The sequence below is a fragment of the Nesoenas mayeri genome (assembly GCF_963082525.1).
Source record: "Nesoenas mayeri genome assembly, chromosome: 14".
NCBI classification, from domain to species: Eukaryota; Metazoa; Chordata; class Aves; order Columbiformes; family Columbidae; genus Nesoenas; species Nesoenas mayeri.
Genome location: NC_137556.1, coordinates 7,259,364 through 7,277,039, shown reverse-complemented (window position 1 = coordinate 7,277,039; position 17,676 = coordinate 7,259,364). Strand labels below are relative to the sequence as shown.

Below are 17,676 nucleotides of genomic sequence, written 5' to 3'. Positions count from 1 at the left end.
GGCATGCAGTGAACAGAGCTCTGTGCAAGGCAAAACTTCTCCTTTCAGAAAAAAAACCCCTGCTAGTTTCTGTAGTGTCAAGACCTGTCATTTTGGGGTCCAGCTTTAATCTCTGCAGAGGTGTCATTCACAACTGATTTCAAAAGCCTGGCATGCCTCCTGCTTTGAGTCTCCTCATGCAAGTGCCAGCTGAGAGCACGAGAAGTCCCAGGGGTGCCTGTGAGAAGCAAGGAAGGAGGCGAGAAGCTGGTCTCTGCCTTTTTGTTCTTCAAAACACTTTCCAAGAGAGAGGAATCCTCCACGATTCCTCTTGCTCTGCTTGGTTCCACATGACACTTCATCCCCAGCCCTGGCAGTCTGCAGGTGCTGTACCTGGCCCTCAGGAGGTGGCAGGTTGTGCAATACAGTTCAGCTGTGACCAAACAGCTTCACAGCCTCTCTCCCTCTCTCTCTCTTTTTGTTGGTGTCCCTGGGTTGGTGTTCTGGCATCCTTATTGCTCGCCATGGTCTTGCTATCACACAGGAGGGACTGCTGAGACCTCCCAGCCTGAGGAAGAGTGTTTGGGTGAACAGTCTATCAAAAGGGAGCCCTTGCTTCCCAAAGATAAGGCACAAAGATTCTGCAGCTGTCAGGGTTATATGATTGCCCAGCAGATGAGCTGGGCCTAGTGGCAGTAGATTAATGAATAGCCATATTGCTTCCTTATACTGGCCCTGGCTAGTGAATTAATATATTTGTTCCCTTTAAATCTTCAATGGAGAATTATTAGCTTAGTGACCACACAAACGACACGAACAACACTGGACTGCCCTCTTTGCTACTACAACAGTCATTGTGAGAGCATTTTGAGTTCCTCACATGCCCTTGGGGTCCTAGTGCCATGCTGGGCACAAAAGGTTTTGGGGTGTGACAGCCCCTGTAGATGGGTACAGAGCTGTGCCCCAGAGCCATGGGTACCTGTAGTGCTTGTGAGGCTCTATCCACCATAGAAGAGCTGTCAAGAAAGGAAAACAGTGATTCAGTATCTCTGAGACGCTGGCTTGTCTGTCCAGGACTTGGCTGTGCTTGGAGGAGAATCTACCCAATGTAGTCTTGATCTTCAGCAGCTGAAGGTTGGTGTTGCAAGTTCTCTACACCCCAGAAATGGGATCCAAGCAAGTCATCTATCCCAGAGGCATTTCACAGAACCACAGCGTGGCTGGTACTGAGACCATCAGAGAAGTGCTGGTACAGAGGAGATGAAACTCGTTGCCATCTAAAGACCATGGAGGGGGAAGAGGCTGGAGTATCATCTTAGCAATGCAGCAAGTGTCATGTCTTGTGGAGACCTAGCCCACATCTTCCACTTGAAAAGAAGATGTTGGTCTGTGAGATGTCTCTTTCCTGCAGTGGTTCGATCACTGAGGAGGATGTGGCAGTGATCTGGAAGGTTCCTAGCACTGAGCCACCTCTTTGCAAGGTGGAAGGGGATGACAGTGGGGAAAAGTCTCTAATTCCCCACCCAGTGCTGGGAGATGCGAGGGAAGGAAGAATGCTGGGACAGGTGGGGATATCCCCAGGTACAAGCATGAAGCATGGCTTTCTGCGATGTCTGGGTGAGCCCCTCAGCTGTCCTGGCCGTGGGGAGATGCAGACTCAGCCCAGGCTGACTACAGGAAGCTCTCCTCCACCTCTTGGTGCCCTGTGGTCAGCTCCTGGCAGCCTGCCTGGGGGTCACATTCCTGCTCCTCGTCCTGCCGAAGGCCCAGAGGGCTGTCACAGGATATTGTAGACGATGTGTTGGCCTCGTTCAGCGTAGAGCTGAAGGGAAACAGGAGAGAGAGAGAAATAAGTGCCTTGTCCCAAGAGTCCTGGTGAGAGAAGACTTCCAATGGCTGAAAAGCACGTCAGTCTCCTGACAGCCCCAGTCTGAGTATCTTTCTACAGGGGGACAGACAATATCACTTGGATCTATTCTATGATTCTATTCAGCCCTCAAATACGCCATGCAGCCAGTTGGGCTCTGCAGACTGTGTATCCTAGTGTGCCCTTCTCCTTGTAAGTGGTGTCTCTTGTCCCAGGTTGTGCCAGCTGATGTACATAGATGTGACAAGACATCTCAGTTCACATCCCAGCTCCTCTGGTTCATCTCTGTCCCTGCAGGTTCATGCAAGGTTGCAGCACCTCAGCTGGGGATGACACTGCCCTTCTCTCCTGGTAAACCCACTCCGGTCTGCCCACAGCAGAGCATCCCTATTTTCAGATCTGGGCACTCTGGGGATGGGACAACAATCAGAAGCGATATTTTTACCTGGCCCGGCTGATGGAGGCCTCCTGAGGGAGGTCAGAGGTTGCCTCAGGTTTGGGGTCAGGAAGAGGGATGATATAATCATTCTCGCCCCCGTTCTGGTGCACGGCTGTGTAGAGGATGCTGCTGGTGGGGGAGCTGGGAGGGAGCCTGGTGTTGTTCAGCCCAGGGATTGTGGGTCTTGTGCGGACAACAGCGGGGTGGTCACTCTTCATGAACTCTTCATCCACCTGCTGGTATCTCTGCTCTCACAGAGCAGGTTACCAAAGAAAAGGGAAGGTCTTGTGAGTGGAGAGAATACAGTCATGTTGTGTTTACTTTCCCCGTTAGCTAGGGTTTTTCTAGAGGGCCTGGCACCTTCTAGCTGGGTTCATCTACCCTGACTCCAACAAAGGCCATGAACATAAAGGAGAAATCATGGGCACAACTCCACAGTTCCAAACTACCAAACAGTTGGAGGCAGGTTTTTGATCTCCTGCCAGTTCTGATTTGTGTAGTTGCTGAGACACCAGCTGCCTGTCTGGTGATGCCAGTTGTCTCAGCAACATCCCTGGGATGCCCAAACCACCTTCATTGCCTGTTCAGACTAATGCAACCTCAGTCACAGCAAAATCCTTAGGCACAGCAGCACTAAACACTGTTTTCCAAACCCTGGTTGAGGGCCCTAACCAAAGCAGCATTCTCCTCAGAGCACTGACCTCCTCTGTCCCTCCAGCATGGGGTCCTTTGAACATACCTTTCTGTAGCAATCCACCAAGAGGTTTCCCATAAGCACCACCAGCTGTGAGAAGGATGGTCTGATCTCAAACTTCTCCTCCCAGCACTTCTGCATGATATCATAGCTAACAAGAGGGAAGGAAGAGCACTCCAGTGAGTGAGAGGGTGGGGAAAACATAGGCAGAAATGCTTCTGTAGTTTGTGCAGGGCAGGTCCAGTGCAAACATGTATGGGCAGCACTTACATTTCATCAGAGGCGTGAGTGGGTTTGGACATCCGATAGCCACGTTTGATGGCATTGTAGAACTGTTCATTCATGGGCAGTTCAGGGTATGGAGTCCCCCCTGTGTATAAAGGGAGAGCAGAAAATCAGGCTGGTGGATTGCCTGCTACCCCCATGCCAGCATGCATTTCACACTAAGGTTTCCTTTTTTCTTTATCTTTCCTGTTTCACTTAACTTCCAAATGGCAATGTCAGCATGGACAAGGAGAGGGAATGAAGTGCTAATTAATGCTGGTAAGGTTGGGACTTAGGGATTAGAAATGAATTTCTATTGCCTCAGTTTGAGAAGGGACCCTGCTAACCTATTAGAGCTATAGGCACCAACATGATCTCCAGGGCACTTACCTAGAGTGAATATCTCCCAGAGGAGAATCCCGAAAGACCACACATCACTCAGGGTGGTGTAGAGGTTGTTGAAAATGCTCTCTGGAGCCATCCACTTAAGGGGCAAGAAGGTCTAAGAGAAGAAAAAAAAATGGAACAAGAGAGTCAGCTTCATCTCCGGCACTTGTTTCAACAGGTGAGAGTCTGATACCCAATTTACAAGCAGAGAAGATCCTTCACAGCTGCCCATCCGCTCAACACATCCACTGACATCTGCTGTCAGTCACTTCTGAGAGGGATCAGTTTCCTTTTTCCTTGTGCGGGATGAACTCAGCAGGCAGGAGGAAAGAGTGGATGTGCTACATCTGTTTCCAACACTGTGTGCCATGGTGAGCTGTCATGAAGTGTGTTCTCTGTTCCCTAGTTCTTGGGGAGTTCGGGGGCTTGCACAACTTGACCGCAGCACTCCTGAAGGGAACACAGGCCCATCTGGACTTTGGAAACCTGAGACCAAGCTGGAGACAACTATGAGATGACCAGAAAAGCCAAAGGACACGTGCAGCTTTTGCCTGCTCTTTCTCACTCAGAGTGAAACCCAAAAAGAAGCCTTCACCAGCTTGTATGCAGCACTGGCTGTGCTGTTCCTGGGATTTGCTTGCACAATGAACACCAAAATAATCTCCAGGAAAGATTGCAAAGGGGCCCAGTTTCATTTCCCATTTTGGAAGGAAAAGCGGCTATGCCAAGGCTGGACTGGAAAACCCCAGCCCCTCTCTGTCGGAGGATCTCTCTGCCCAGGCACTGAGTGCCTGTCTGCCATCCCATGCAAATGGGAGAAAGCAGGAGAGAAGTTAACTAGTTCATAGAGTAGATAAAGATTGGGGTTTGAAGGGCCTGACTTCACTCTCAGCTCCCCCAGCCCCACTTTGTCTGTTTGGGAGTTACATGGTTGCTTTGCTTGGGGTTCCATGTTCCCAAATGCCCCAGGGAGTGGAGTGGAGTGGACACACTGTTGTTGAAGTTATAGGGGAGGTTTCTGGGGAAGCCAAATTACAGCCTCATCCTCTCCTGCCTGCAAAGACTGGAGATGCCTTTCTGGAAAGCTGGTCGCAGGGAAACGCTTCCTCTTGCCCTGTGGTCTAGCGGATAGAGCAGAAGTCTGTGAACCTCTTCCCAGAGCGGCCACTGACTCGCTGCAGAGCTGCCAGCTGCCCAACCTCGCTCTGCTCCTGCCTGCTGCTCTGGACCAGGCTCAGTGCCATGCGGGAAGGGATGCAGCTCTGCTGCCAGTGATGCCCACACAGGGGACAAGCCTTAGGTTTGCTGCTACTGCCCAGGTTCTTCTGTAAGAGCCTGGACACATCAGCATGCAATTCTGCTACTCCACAGCATGCAGAGCACATCAGGGGCAGCATGGTTGGCTGCTGACATTGTCTCCTGGGAGTCCTGCCCTGTCACAACGCTGGGCACAAGGATGGACATGCGACTCCCAGGAGAAACATGTAGGTGGTGCCAGGCCCAGAGCCCCAGGAAAAAGCGTCTTGCACGGCTCCTGGTACTCACACTGCCTTTGGAGATATAGTTGGAATCCCTCATGATGTCCCTCGCCAGGCCGAAGTCACATATCTTCACCAGCTTCCCCTCGCAGATAAGGACATTCCTGGCAGCCAGGTCACGATGCACACACTGTGAGGGGGACAGGGCAATGTCACTGTGAGGGGCCCCCAGGCAGCCCAAGGAAGCAGCCCAGCTCCAGCACTAGCCCATTTCTGGGGCTGCAGGGAGAGGAGTCACCTCACATGCTTTGGGGCATCTCCTCCATCTCTAGGGACAACCATGGCTCAAAGCCACTAGCAGAGCTACCACATTTTCTCTTCTGTGCTCCACGAGGGAGCACTGACCACGCACTTTTGATGATCAAACTGTCTGGCTGGAGCCAAAGAGCCAGGAATTTCTCTGCACACGTCACTGATGCCATCCCTACCCTGTCTTTTACCCTTGCACTGTGTGATGTTTCACACAGACCAACTATATTACTGCTTGCCCTGGGCTAAACCAGACCTTAGGAAATTCCAGAGCCTGGTCCTTTGTGGTGGCTTAATTTCCACTGAACAAGCTCTTCTGATGAGGCCTGTGGTGCAACAGGAGTGTCCATGGACAGTAGTAACTCTGCTGTGGAGTCCCTTGTGCTTTAGCGTGGAGATGCCATCACTGTTTGGTCATTCTGGCAAACATGAATTATATAACACCACAGCTGTGCTGCACAGGGCTTGGGAGGAGCTCAGAGTCAGGGCATTTGAGGTCCGAAGCTCAATCTAAGCCAGGCTTAGCTGTCACATGCAAATATAGTCATGCTGACGCCTAGGGCTGTGTTTCCAAAGAAAAGTGGTCAGCAGCTCTTCAATTGCATGGCCACTTCTCCCACGAGGAGGTCGGCATGAACAGAGGGACAGCGAGCAGAAGCTGACCACAGGACACAGTGGATCACTGTTGGCCTCCATCGCCACAGGCAGCACAGACCAGCTGACATACGTACATTTTTGGAAGCCAGGAACTCCATCCCATTGGCCACCTGGAAGCTGAAGCCCACCAAGTCCATGTAGCTGAGGAGCGGAGACTCATTTATCAGTGTCACTCGTTCTGTTCTTTCAGGAGCTAGAGGACAAGCGGAGATAGATGTTGGTGTTACTCGGCATACTGGTGGGCTGCCCAGCGGTGAAGGGGCAAAGGGACAGAGCCGGGAGCTCCCATAGTGAAGGCATCTGACACCACTGCTGGAGTCATCCCAAAGGTGACTTTTGCAATACAGACCATCAGTCTCTGCAAGCAAAGACATCCAGTGCCCAAAGTGCAAGCACCTCTCCCTCCCACTGTGGCTGAGCTGTTACCTGACGGGGAATAGCTGTCCAACTCATATGGGGTGCCATAGTTAGAGGACTCAATGTCAGCATACTTGATTTCACCCTTCATGTCAGACATGGGCACGTAATCCAGCGAGTCGTCCTTGCTCATGTCCATGTAGCCCCCATCGCTCTCAACAGATACGGAGAGATGACTGTTGGGGAAAGCAAAGAGGCTGTTCAGATCCAGGGAAGAGGAGAAGACACAGGGGATGGGGACGACAATTTGCAGGAGTGCAATACCTGAATCCTCAGCCCCACCCTGCATCATGCAGGGTGGCTGATGAAGTGCAAATAGCAATGGAGACCTCCTTCCACTACCTGAGAGCTCTGGTGTCCTCAGTGCTAGCTTTAAACAGCCCTGCCATGGTCCCCTGAGGGTCTCCATGTGTCCTGGCCCACAGGCTGAAGCTTCTCATGCTCACCTTGCCTGGCAGAGCACAGGCTTGGTTCAGCACATGAGCTCAGCCCTGGGGAGGGCAGGAAGCAGGGCCAGGGCAACGCAAGCTCCACAGGTGCCCACAGGACAGGAGAGCATGAGATCCAGGCATGTAAAACCCTCCACCTTGGCTGCGCGTGTTCCCAGGCTGGACAGGACTGGCTTGGAGAAGGATGAACTAAGTAGGCAGGACATGACCCTTTGTCCACAACAAACCTTCTCGTTTTGGATCAGCAAACACCTGCACCCTTGAGCATCTCTTCCTTGAGTGAGCAACAACTGCATCTGGGAAGCAGCATCTTGAGGGTTTCCATGTGCCAGTGCTGGGCAAGGGAAACCTGCTGCATGGCCAGAGGAATGGGCCACATTCCCATGGGCTTGGGAGGCTGCACTTAGTGCTTAGGAGGATCTCAGCTGCCTTCAAGCAGAAATGCAGGGGCCAGCTGTTCTGATGTCCTAACACTGTTCTATTTTACTATTGTTTGGTGTGCTGGAAGGAAATGCTGCTTTCTAACTTCCCATGGGACTATTTCTCTGCGCTGATGTGCTTGTATCCCTTACAGCTGGCAACTAGATGAAGGACTGTTCCCTTGTAGCACCTCTTGTGCAACCACACTCCTTCTAGCTCTTCTCCCTTATGCACAGTAGCAACACGACCTACCCTGAAAATGCAGAGCTGAGGTCCCCAAGGGTTAAGACATGCTGGGAAACCCTTTGCCTTTGTACTCCATGCATATCTATAGTTATGACAGTAAAGTTAACGATGCCAGGGAATATTCCCAACTGGCATGGAGCTGCCAGCATGTGTGCTAGCAAACTCAGCCTCCAGGACACACAGATTGCCTCTGCTAACTCCACATCTGCCAGGAGCTGTTTGGAGATGGCTGGTTGGCACATAGATTGGTCTCACAAAGCAACAGAGCATCCAGCTGTGTCCCAGTTCTGGGCCAGTATTTGTTTTACGAGTCTGGAGGAAAGGTGGGTACCCTTCCTGGCAGCACCAGCCCCCCTCATTGACGGAGGCCAGGATGGGGTAGGTACCAGGAAGGAGGAGAGTGCTGCTCTCCGGGTACCTCTGCACATGGTCCTCCTTAGGGGTGTTCCCATACAGCTCTGCCTCTCGCCGTGCCTTCTCCCCATAGGACTGCAGGAAGGTGTGCTTGTTGCGGTGCAGGTAGTCCACCAGGTCCCCATAGCGGCAGTACTCAGTGATGATATAGATGGGCCCTGGTAGGAGAGAGCACCTGTGTCAGCCCTGCCCACTCCCCAGAGCAATGAATTTCATCCCACAGTGACATTAACCAGGTTGCAGGATGTCTAGGCACAGCCAGAGGGAAAAGCTGCCTTTTCTGGTACCAACTGATTTTGGAATTCGAAATTTGTGTTTGTGGAGGGAGGTGGGGGTTAACAGAAACATGTCTTCTCAGTTTCAATCAGGTTGTAAAGAGAGGATTTATAGCCCCAAGAAGCTTCCCTAGGGGGAGGGTGAATCACTTTGCACCAGAAAACAGGAATTATTCTGAGGACAGTTCTCCTCCTCAGCACAACCCAGGACAGCAGAGAGATGAGACAAGGCACACAGGGCTCAGCTACCTCCTTTAGTGCAGGCCCCCAGCAAGTTGACGATGTTGAGGTGAGGTCCCAAGTGGCTCATGATCTTCAGCTCGGACATGAGGGCTTGCTTCTCGCTGCTGCGGGCAGTGGCTGTTGGAGAGAGCCGGTGTGAGTGGCAGGGGAGGAGAGGAGTGCGTGGGCACTGCTCAGCCTTGTGGCTTTGGGATGGGGGAAAGGGATAATGTGAGGGCAACTCACACTTGAGCATTTTGACTGCCACTTTCATGGTGGCCTGTGAATGGCTCAAGCCATGGGCTGTTGCCTCCACCACACGTCCAAAGGCACCGGAGCCAAGAGTGCGTCCTGCAAAGAAACAGTAAAGAGACAAGGTTGGTGATGGTCCTTGAGGAGAGGTGAGGAGAAGATCTTGGAGAAGACAAGTCTCCTGTCTGAAACCACACCAGCCTCACTACAGCCATACCAGTGGTCATGGAGGTGGTTGTGAACTATGATATCTGGGGTTGGGGCTGCTTTCCATCTGGCTGGGAAGGGAAGGAGCTGCCAGCCACATGAAAGGATAACCAGGAATAACCCAGTGCTTCATGCCAAAGGGGGCAGCCAGCTTCCCATCTTGGTCCCAAATGGTCCCCCTCTCCCAGGACCACATCGTATCTTCAAGGATCTTTGTGCCTTTTCTGGGTTGTCTCTTTTGGAGATCCCAAACCTATCATCCCCAGCAGCCAGGACCCTAGAAGGTCCATCGGTGAGACCTGCACAGGCTTTACCTAACACCAGCTTGTCCCTGGGCACCTCCCAGCTGGAGTCGTAAGGGAGCTGCATGGGATCCACATAGATGTACTCGTGCCCATCAGAGCTGACTGACTCGATCACCTTCCAGCGGATTTCATAACGAGGTTTCTGGAAAGGGGAGCAAAGGGGAAAGAGAGGTCTGAGAGACTGAGGGTCAGGGAGGGCGTGGGGGATGTGGATGGGCTTTGTCAGGGAAACTTTTGTGCCTGCAGCCACTGCTTCATTCCCAGTCTAGCCTACAGACTGGGGGGATGCAGGGGCTGATGGAGGCCCATGGTGCCTGGCATGGATGGGACATTATTAGGCTTATGCCAGCAGCAGCTCATAGCTTTGCTTTTCCCAGCCACTCTGACATGCAAGTACCACTGTGCGAGCCTGGGAACAGTCTCCTCTTTTACCTTCTGCCACAGGACGATCAGGATGATGAGAGAGATGACGGTGAGGACCAGCAAAGCCAGGATGACAGAGATGATGACCACTTTGAACGGCAAGGCTACAATGATAACAGGGATAGCAATGAGATTCTTCCAACCCTGCTTGGCCCAGGTACCCTGGGGAAAGGAGGGGTCAGCAGCACAGAGGGAGCCCTGCACCCTTCTCCTTTCCTCCTCTAGCCACCATCCCCAATCCTGCTACACACTTTACTCCCAGACATTGACCCTGAGCCCTTCTCTGGCTAGGGGTAGTCCCTGTCCTCTCCTTCTGGGCAGACCTGCTGGCACTTGCAGGACCAGCAGCCCAGGGTTGTTGGGGTGATGGGTTGTTACAGCCTGCTGAAGGGCTTGTTGCCTTGGGAGAGGTTTGACCATGGGAAGGTGTAAAGAGCCAGAGGGACGAGTTTGCTTGTGGGAGAGCTGGCAGCTCTGGGCCTGGGCATAGATCATCCTTCGTCATATATGGGATGTTCAGCGCATGGACGTTCAAGTCCGTGGCACCATCTAGTGACCCACATACTAACAACAAGACACCGGGGACCTGCTCAGGCACTCTCATCTTGCCACCCCACCACTGGTGAGAAGACGTCCATGGCCAGGGGACACATGGGCTCCAGACTCCTTCTGGAGGAGCCTTTCCTTCTCAGCTCAAACTGGGCTTCATTTCAGGCACAAATAACCAGGCTTCCTGCTCTGACAACTGCAGACATCAGAGGACAGTCCTGGTTCCTAGCACCTCCAGACTGGAAGCAGGGAGAGAAAAGCCTATCTCCTCACCACCAGCTCAAACACCTCCCACGGCACTCACCGTGTGGGACCAGAGTGATGTCCTGGGAGCTGGCACCCAGGAAGTTTTGCACGGTGCATCTCAGGAGCAGGGGCTCATCCACCCTGTGCAGCTGCAGGGTGCTGTTCACCCGGTACACCTGCAGCTCCGCATGGTATGTGGCGTTAGTCTGCAGACCGATCTCCGCAGACTCGTTCCCCAGCAGCCGGGTGGGCTGCCCCTTGGTGCTGCACCTGGCCAGGGGAGGATAAAGGCACCTGAGAAGCAGCTGGGACCACGCACTACCATGGTGTGCCTGGACATGTGGCCCAGCAGAATACAATAAAATAACAGCCTATTATTCTAAAAAATGTGAGAGCCCAGGTGTTCCTATGGGCTCCATCCCTCCACGTACCATTTGATGTCGCTGCAAGTAGACCAGCTGATCTCTGGCTGGGGCATCCCTTCGGCAGAGCATGTTACAGTCTGCTCCCCACTGCTGGCACTGCTGTTCTCCTTGAGATCTATCACTTTGGCTGGCACTGAAACCAAGAGACACTGGTGAGAATTCATCCTGTACTTTGACTGCAGGATGGAAGGGAAACATGATTCCCCTTTACCCCTAACATGGCTTGGGTGTGAGGGGACAATGAGGTAGGACTCATCACAGCAATCATGTTTCATTTTTGAAACCTAACAGCAAAAAGAGAAAGGTTTGAGGGGGTCACGGAGGAGACGTGCCCTCATGTAGCTTGCTAGGAGAGCGGAAGTGAGCACAGGGGAGACTCATGGACACCAGAGCTGCCCACCTGAACCTACATCTACTACCTTGGGTCAGGGCATGGAGGCCAGGCTTCTGATGTCTGCACTTCCTCCCTGTTACCTTTGCTTTGAGACCAACTGCGACATATTTCAAGTTAGCGTGTTTCTGGCTTTAATATTCTTCCTTTGTCCAAAACCAGTCCGTGGCAGTCAGAAGAGTGAGGTCTTCAGCCCAAGGGTCCTGCAGCAAAGGCTGGAGCCATGCCCTGAGACTGTCCCCACACTCCTCAGCCCCATGCTTGCAACATCCATACTCACCATTTATCTGCAGATGGAATGACAGTTCCTGCTCATCATCCTCATTGGAAGCCCGGATGGTGTAAAATCCTCCTTCTTCCTGCTTCACCCGCACCAGGACCAGAGCCGTCTGGTACCTGGAGGAGACACAGTCCCAGAGTGATGGGTGTCGGAAAGTACCTGGGGACTGACAATGCTCTGAGGCAACCAGCTCCTCACCCATCTGGAGCAGGTTCAAAATCCACTCACAGAAAAGCATTCAACCACAAACCATGTCCAACCAGGAATTTGGAGGCTGCTTTGTGAATTAACCCTTCCCTGCACCCTGGTGAAGAATGATGGGCCCTCACCTGGTTTCTGACAGGTTCCTGCTGGTGATGGTGAACTCGCTGTTGCTCTCCATGGTCAATGTCTTGTTGTTCTTCAGCCAGACGATGCTGGGTTGTGGGTAGGCCTCCAGCTCCACCTGGATGGTGCGGCTCTTGTGGACCTCAGCATACACCGTGCTGGGCAGGCGGGTGTGGAAGCGCACAAAGCCACGCTCTGAGAGGGAGCAGGAGGGATAGGGGTTTAGAGAGACAAACAAGCCCATCTCCAGCTCTTTGGCCAAACATAGATCTGGAACAAAACACTCTGAATAGCCAGAAGTAGTGGAGCAGCTCCAGATCCACCTCTCAGGGCTTTGGGCTCTTGTCTGAGGGGAGTGTGGGTGCAGAGCCACACTGGAGTGGAGCAGCTCATGACGCAGGCAGCATGCAGGGAAAAGGCTGTTATCCCATGGAGATGGGGCAGGTTCCCTCAAATTACATGAAAAGACAGATGCAGATGGGAGGTGACAGTGTGACCTCACATCACCCTGGCACTGCAACATGCAGAAGAGCTCTTATCCATACCCTCAAGTGTCTCAAGGTGTCACAAATGCAATGGTGGGAGATTTGGGATGTTTTGCAGCCAGGAAGTGGGCTGGAGTGACATGGGCTGAGGGTTGGTTTTTTGCCATGGTTACTTAGGGTGGAGGGGAGACAGCTGGAGGTGTTATGGAGAACAGAGGGTGCCACCCTTGGGCAGCCTGCCTGGACACCCATGTGGTTTGCTGGCCTTGGGTGTGCGGGTAGCAACATACCGATCACGTGGACCGTGATGTCTTTCCGGTCCGTTTTCTCGTGGTAGCCCTCAGACACATTGCAGACGTAGGTCCCACTGTCCTCCAGTTCTGCATTCTGGATGATGAGGATGGAGCGGATCTCATGGGTGGATCCGGGCAGGAAGTCGGTCACCGGCTCCACAGGCTTCCCTGCCTGCACAACAGGGACAGGAGGTACAGTCTGAGAAGTCAAGAGCATGTTCTGCCATTGGAGCTACAGAGCCGGGCTCACAGGGAGGAAGGAGGAGAGGGTAGAGGACCTCAGTCTGGATGCAACAGGAACAGGGAACATGCACTGATCAGAGGCCAGTGAGACAGACAGCCCTGATCCAATGATCTCCCCATAAAGTCTCCCCGTGTAGCAGCATCCCATAGCTTCTGCCCTGGGGCATAGCTTCCTATGAAGCTTTACTTAGGATTTTGATGACTGGTTGCCATGGGACATTCGGGCGAAGGCTGGACCTGCTGAGCAGAGCCCATGGGGCTGGAGCACTCACTTGTTTGCGGGGATAGTCCCAGTTGAAGTTGACCAGCTCATTTCCGCTCACTGTGCACATCAGGGTCACATTTTCTCCCTGCCGCACTATGGTCTGCACTGCACTGATGGAGACGTTCACAGATGAGACTGTGGGAAAGGTGAAAGAAAGGAATGAATAATGAGGGAAGGGATGAGTGGGCACCCACTCTATTTATCCTGAGTGAACTGGTCCTCTGGAAAGTCTCATCCCTGAGGGATGGAGCTGGCACTTTGTCAGAACCCATGCTCTAATGGAGACAGGGCTAAATCCAGCTCCAGGTTGTTCAGGAGTATTGCTAAGGAGACAGGGGGAGAGCTTTGCTGTCCCCTGCCACTGGGCTGAAGGAACAGCCACAGCAGGGGCAGAGGTATGTTAAGACAATGGCAGCTCACCCTGGATCCTGTAAACATAGAAGGTGTCTGAATCCACCTCCTGGTCATCCACAATTGTTCGGCAGAAATAGGTCCTGTCCTCAAAGAAGCCTTTGAATCCCTGTTGTGGGTCATAAGCAGCTGGGACGGGATTCTCCACCTTTTTCTCATAGAGGGTCACCTGCATCTGTGGGTTGGTCACACGGCATGGGATGACAGCCTCTGTGTAGCCCGTGATGAAGATGAAGAGCTCTTCAGAGGTGATTGTGGGGAGGAAGACTAGGGAGGGATCTGTGGGAGAGAAGGAACAGTGGTTTCAGAAAGCTTCTGAGATGGTGGAATGCTTCTTCCCTTACTCCTGTAAGGCTGCTGTGTTGTGGACTTGCCAAAGTTCTCCTGGGAGGGTAAGAGAGACCCAAATGCTGCTGCCTGACACCATTGCCTCCCCCACCACTTGTCCCAACACACCACACACAGGCCTCTCCCGTGACCTGCCATACCAGAGACATGCCATGGCCAGATCATCTGCAATGAGGGCTCTCCTGCCATGGCCGGAAGGATTTTGGGAGGCCTGGTACTTGTAGACAGAATGATTATTCAAAGTCCTCTTCCTCTCGGTTGCTAAACCCCATGGAAATGCAGAGACAAGGTCATGCTGTTCCCTACCTGGAACATAGATGTAGATGGTTTTCCTCTCTGCTGGCTCTGGAGCCTGGTCAGGGCTGTAGGTGCACACGTACTCCCCGGTGTGACGGCCCGTCACGTTCCTGAGGGTGAGGTTGCTGATGAAGACGCCATCCCTGTGCTCCAGCAAGGCAGCGAGGGGCTGACCCTCCCGTTCCCAGGCCAGGGCACCGTCCCCATAGCAAAAGAGGGAGAAGGTGCTGTGGAGCCCAAGGACGAGCTCAGCATCTCCGGGTTCAATGTGCAGCCCGCTGCCGCTTGATGTTACCTCCAGCAGACCTGGGAGAGGAGTGAGATGAGACCAAATTGGATTCCTCTGAAATCCAAGGAGATGCATGCTGGATCACAACCTCATGCTGATGTATGTGGTCTGTAGTGTCAGGCTTTATGCTGAAAAATAACTTCCCTGGATTTGTCCTCCTTGGTGCAGCTATCCCCGACAAAAACATGCTCTGTTGGAAATGTCCTGTCAACCGAGGCCTTGGTGGTTCACCCTTCATCCACTATAAGTCCCAAAACACAGACATCACAGGGTTTAGCAACATTCCATGTTGCCCTGGCTGTCTGTGGAAATGCTGAGTGGAGAAATCCCACTTTCATGCTTTCACTATGTCTGCCCCATTCAACCTTTCTGCAAGGTGAGTGCACCCCCAGTGCTGCCCAGTGTCATCAGGTGCTGAGGAGCAAGAGGGCGGCTCTGAAACAGCGGGTGCGAACAAAGCTGTGCTGGGGGCAGACGTGCTGTGATACTGTTGTACCAGCTCAAGGGGCATCCTTGGTCAGGACAAGGCTGGAAATGGGGGTGACCTGGTCCTCCCACATGTGTTTGCACCTTCAAAGGCTGGGAAAGGCCCCCATTTAGGGGGTACAGGGGAGAGGAGGAGATGAGGCAGTTCCTTGCTCTGTTGGCTGCCTCTCACAGAATGACAGAATGGTTGGGGTTGGAAAGGACCTCTGGAGATCATCTGGTCCAACCCACCTGCTAAAGCAGATTCACCAGAGCAGATCACACAGGAATGTGTCCAGGCAGGTTTTGAATGTCTCCAGAGGAGACTCCACAACCTGTCTGGACAGCCTGTTCCCTGGCTCTGGCACCCTCAAAGGAAAGAAGTTTCTCCTCTCCACAGGGACAGTGTCAGATAGGACACAGACAAGGCCGAAACAATGTCAGTTTACCACAAAGTGAAAAAGGAATGAAAGTAAAACCCTGCAGGAAATCCTACGGAAGCAATAGAGCAGACAAGGTCTTCCTGAACGGCTCCCCATGTCTCTCCCAGCCTCCTGGCTTCATCCTTTGCCCAGATATCCCAGTGACACTGAGTCATGTGCTTCCCCACACGGTGTCCCCATGGGTGGGCAACATAGTTGGGCACAGCCCCCAAGGACTTACAGCAACGCCGTGAACAGCCCAGATGCAGTTAGGTGCCCCGTTGCCTTCTTGTGGGGGGTTATTGTATATATGGAGTCTGACCAAATCCCTCCTGCTGTGGGGGTGTCTGTAATGTCCAGCTGATGTGGGTTCTCGGGTGTCTGCTGAGGGGTGAGCACACCTAGCAGTGTCTCCTCTGCAAAGGTCCCCTCCTGCCACCCAGCTGTGCGTCGCATGAAGCAGGCAGGGACTTTACATCCACCCTGCCATAGGATTGGGTCAGCATAAGCTGAGCGACCTGAGTCATTAGAAGGGGTGGATGCTCCTGGAGTGTGCTGTGCACCCCTGTGCCTCCCCACACCATCACCCCTTCCCTCCCCCTGGCCCTGGGATGAGCATCCTGGGGCAGCATTCCCACCCTGGGCCCAATCCTGCACACACCTCCCCACCCGCAGCACTCACCAGTGAGGACAAGGAGCCGGAGAGATGCTTCCAGAGAGGGGAGCAGCATGGTGGGCTTCACAGCTGGATGGCCAGATCCTGCCAAGAGCAAAGCAGGATGAGCACAGCACTGCCGGCAGAGAGGGCTCCCCCATCTACCCTGGGCAGGGGGGTCCCTAAGCCCCCAGTTGAGCCCCAGACTCACTTCTCCACCTCAGAAACTTCCCATCTCTTTCCAGTTTTCAGCTTTTCCCTCCCAGGAAGGTGGTCGGTTCCCCACCGAGCTGGATCTGCAGGAGGAGCTGTTTCTAAAGCATCTCCCACTGGTAAACAGGGATTTTGCTGGAGGATCCAGGAGTTGTGTCAGCTCTCGCTCATCTCTGCTGGCAATGCCGCTCCCCTCGCTGCAGAGCCCTCCCTTTCTCCCACTCTCTGTCCCACTGCCTGCCTTTTTTTCTTGTTTTTCGCTTCCCTCAGTCCCAGTGAGATGAAATTTGCTAGAAAACAGATCCCCCACCTGTCCTCCCACATTTTCTGCTCCTTCCAGTGGAATCAAACAAGCCCAAAAAAACCTCCAAAAAAAATGAGTTTCTTGTATTTAACTTTTAAGTATATATACTTTAAGGAAATATTCAGCAGAGCTTTTTAGTTAAAAATTCCTTTTAGCAACTTTGCTCAACGAATCTTTTCACTTTCAGCCCTTTCAAGAAGTCTTTTCCACAGACCATTTTCAGCCCTCTCTGGTGCAAACTGGCAGCTTAAAAGACTCGAGGCCAGAGGTCCCTAAGAGCAGTGGGGTCTGTCCCCTGTGTAATGGGGTGACAGGTAACCCCCCATTAGCGCCTGCAGGTATGGGGATAAGTATATTGGAAGAGCAAAATGAAGACACTAAGAAAGGGAAGAGTAAGGGGAAAAGGCTTCCTCTCTGCCCGGACAGAGTTGAGGGGAAAACAGTTCAGTAGCACTGAACCTGGGGATGCTCCTGCGTGAAGCTGAACTTCACGGTTCAGCCAGGCTGCAATCCGGGGCCAAGCTCCCGTCCTGCTCTGGGCCACCTCCTCTCTCCCAGCACAAGAGGCGTTTTGGACCTATTCCCATAGAAGACCCCAAGGAAAAGCCCCTGTGATGCTGGCACGGTGCTGAGGATGGTTAGTGGCAACCTGGGCTCACTGACCCAGCCCCAGGCACCATCTCTTACTGAGCGGCTCTGCTGCTTCTTGGCCCCGGAGTGGCCTCCTGGTTTGCTTGATGTGAAGGAGGAAATGGTTTTTAAATGACGTGCGTTTGTCAGATGTTTTTATTATTCTCTTGCTTTGGCTCAACAGAAGTCTGATCTCCCAGCAAACCCTTCCAGGTCTCCAGCTTATTCAGCAGCTTCCCTCTCCCTGCTCCAGAAAACCCCTCTGTGACTCCTTCTCTTTTCTGCATTTGCCAGAGGGGATGAGAGCCCTTCTGGGGCAGAGCTGGGGGTGGGTAGGATGAAAGGACAGAGGTGAAATTCAGGCTGTAAATGAATGTGACCTCCCTGCTCCCTCCTTCAGAGCACCAGCCTGCAGGAGAGAGGACAGACAACCT

General features: G+C 53.0%; 1 protein-coding gene across 1 annotated transcript; it reads right to left on the bottom strand.

The window, feature by feature from the left end:
• Positions 1-1,650: 1,650 nt before the first annotated feature.
• PDGFRB (platelet derived growth factor receptor beta) lies at positions 1,651-16,171 on the bottom strand (the record flags this gene model as incomplete). The annotated part of the gene is made up of 22 exons (XM_080353215.1): positions 1,651-1,801; positions 2,292-2,530; positions 3,025-3,130; positions 3,250-3,349; positions 3,634-3,745; positions 5,176-5,298; positions 6,149-6,267; positions 6,501-6,667; positions 8,025-8,178; positions 8,545-8,655; positions 8,764-8,868; positions 9,291-9,423; positions 9,714-9,808; positions 10,558-10,769; positions 10,931-11,057; positions 11,596-11,711; positions 11,925-12,117; positions 12,698-12,872; positions 13,216-13,343; positions 13,629-13,898; positions 14,274-14,570; positions 16,123-16,171. 22 exons carry the CDS (start codon positions 16,169-16,171, stop codon positions 1,651-1,653), a joined length of 3,282 nt encoding a protein of 1,093 aa, XP_080209341.1.
• Positions 16,172-17,676: the final 1,505 nt, after the last annotated feature.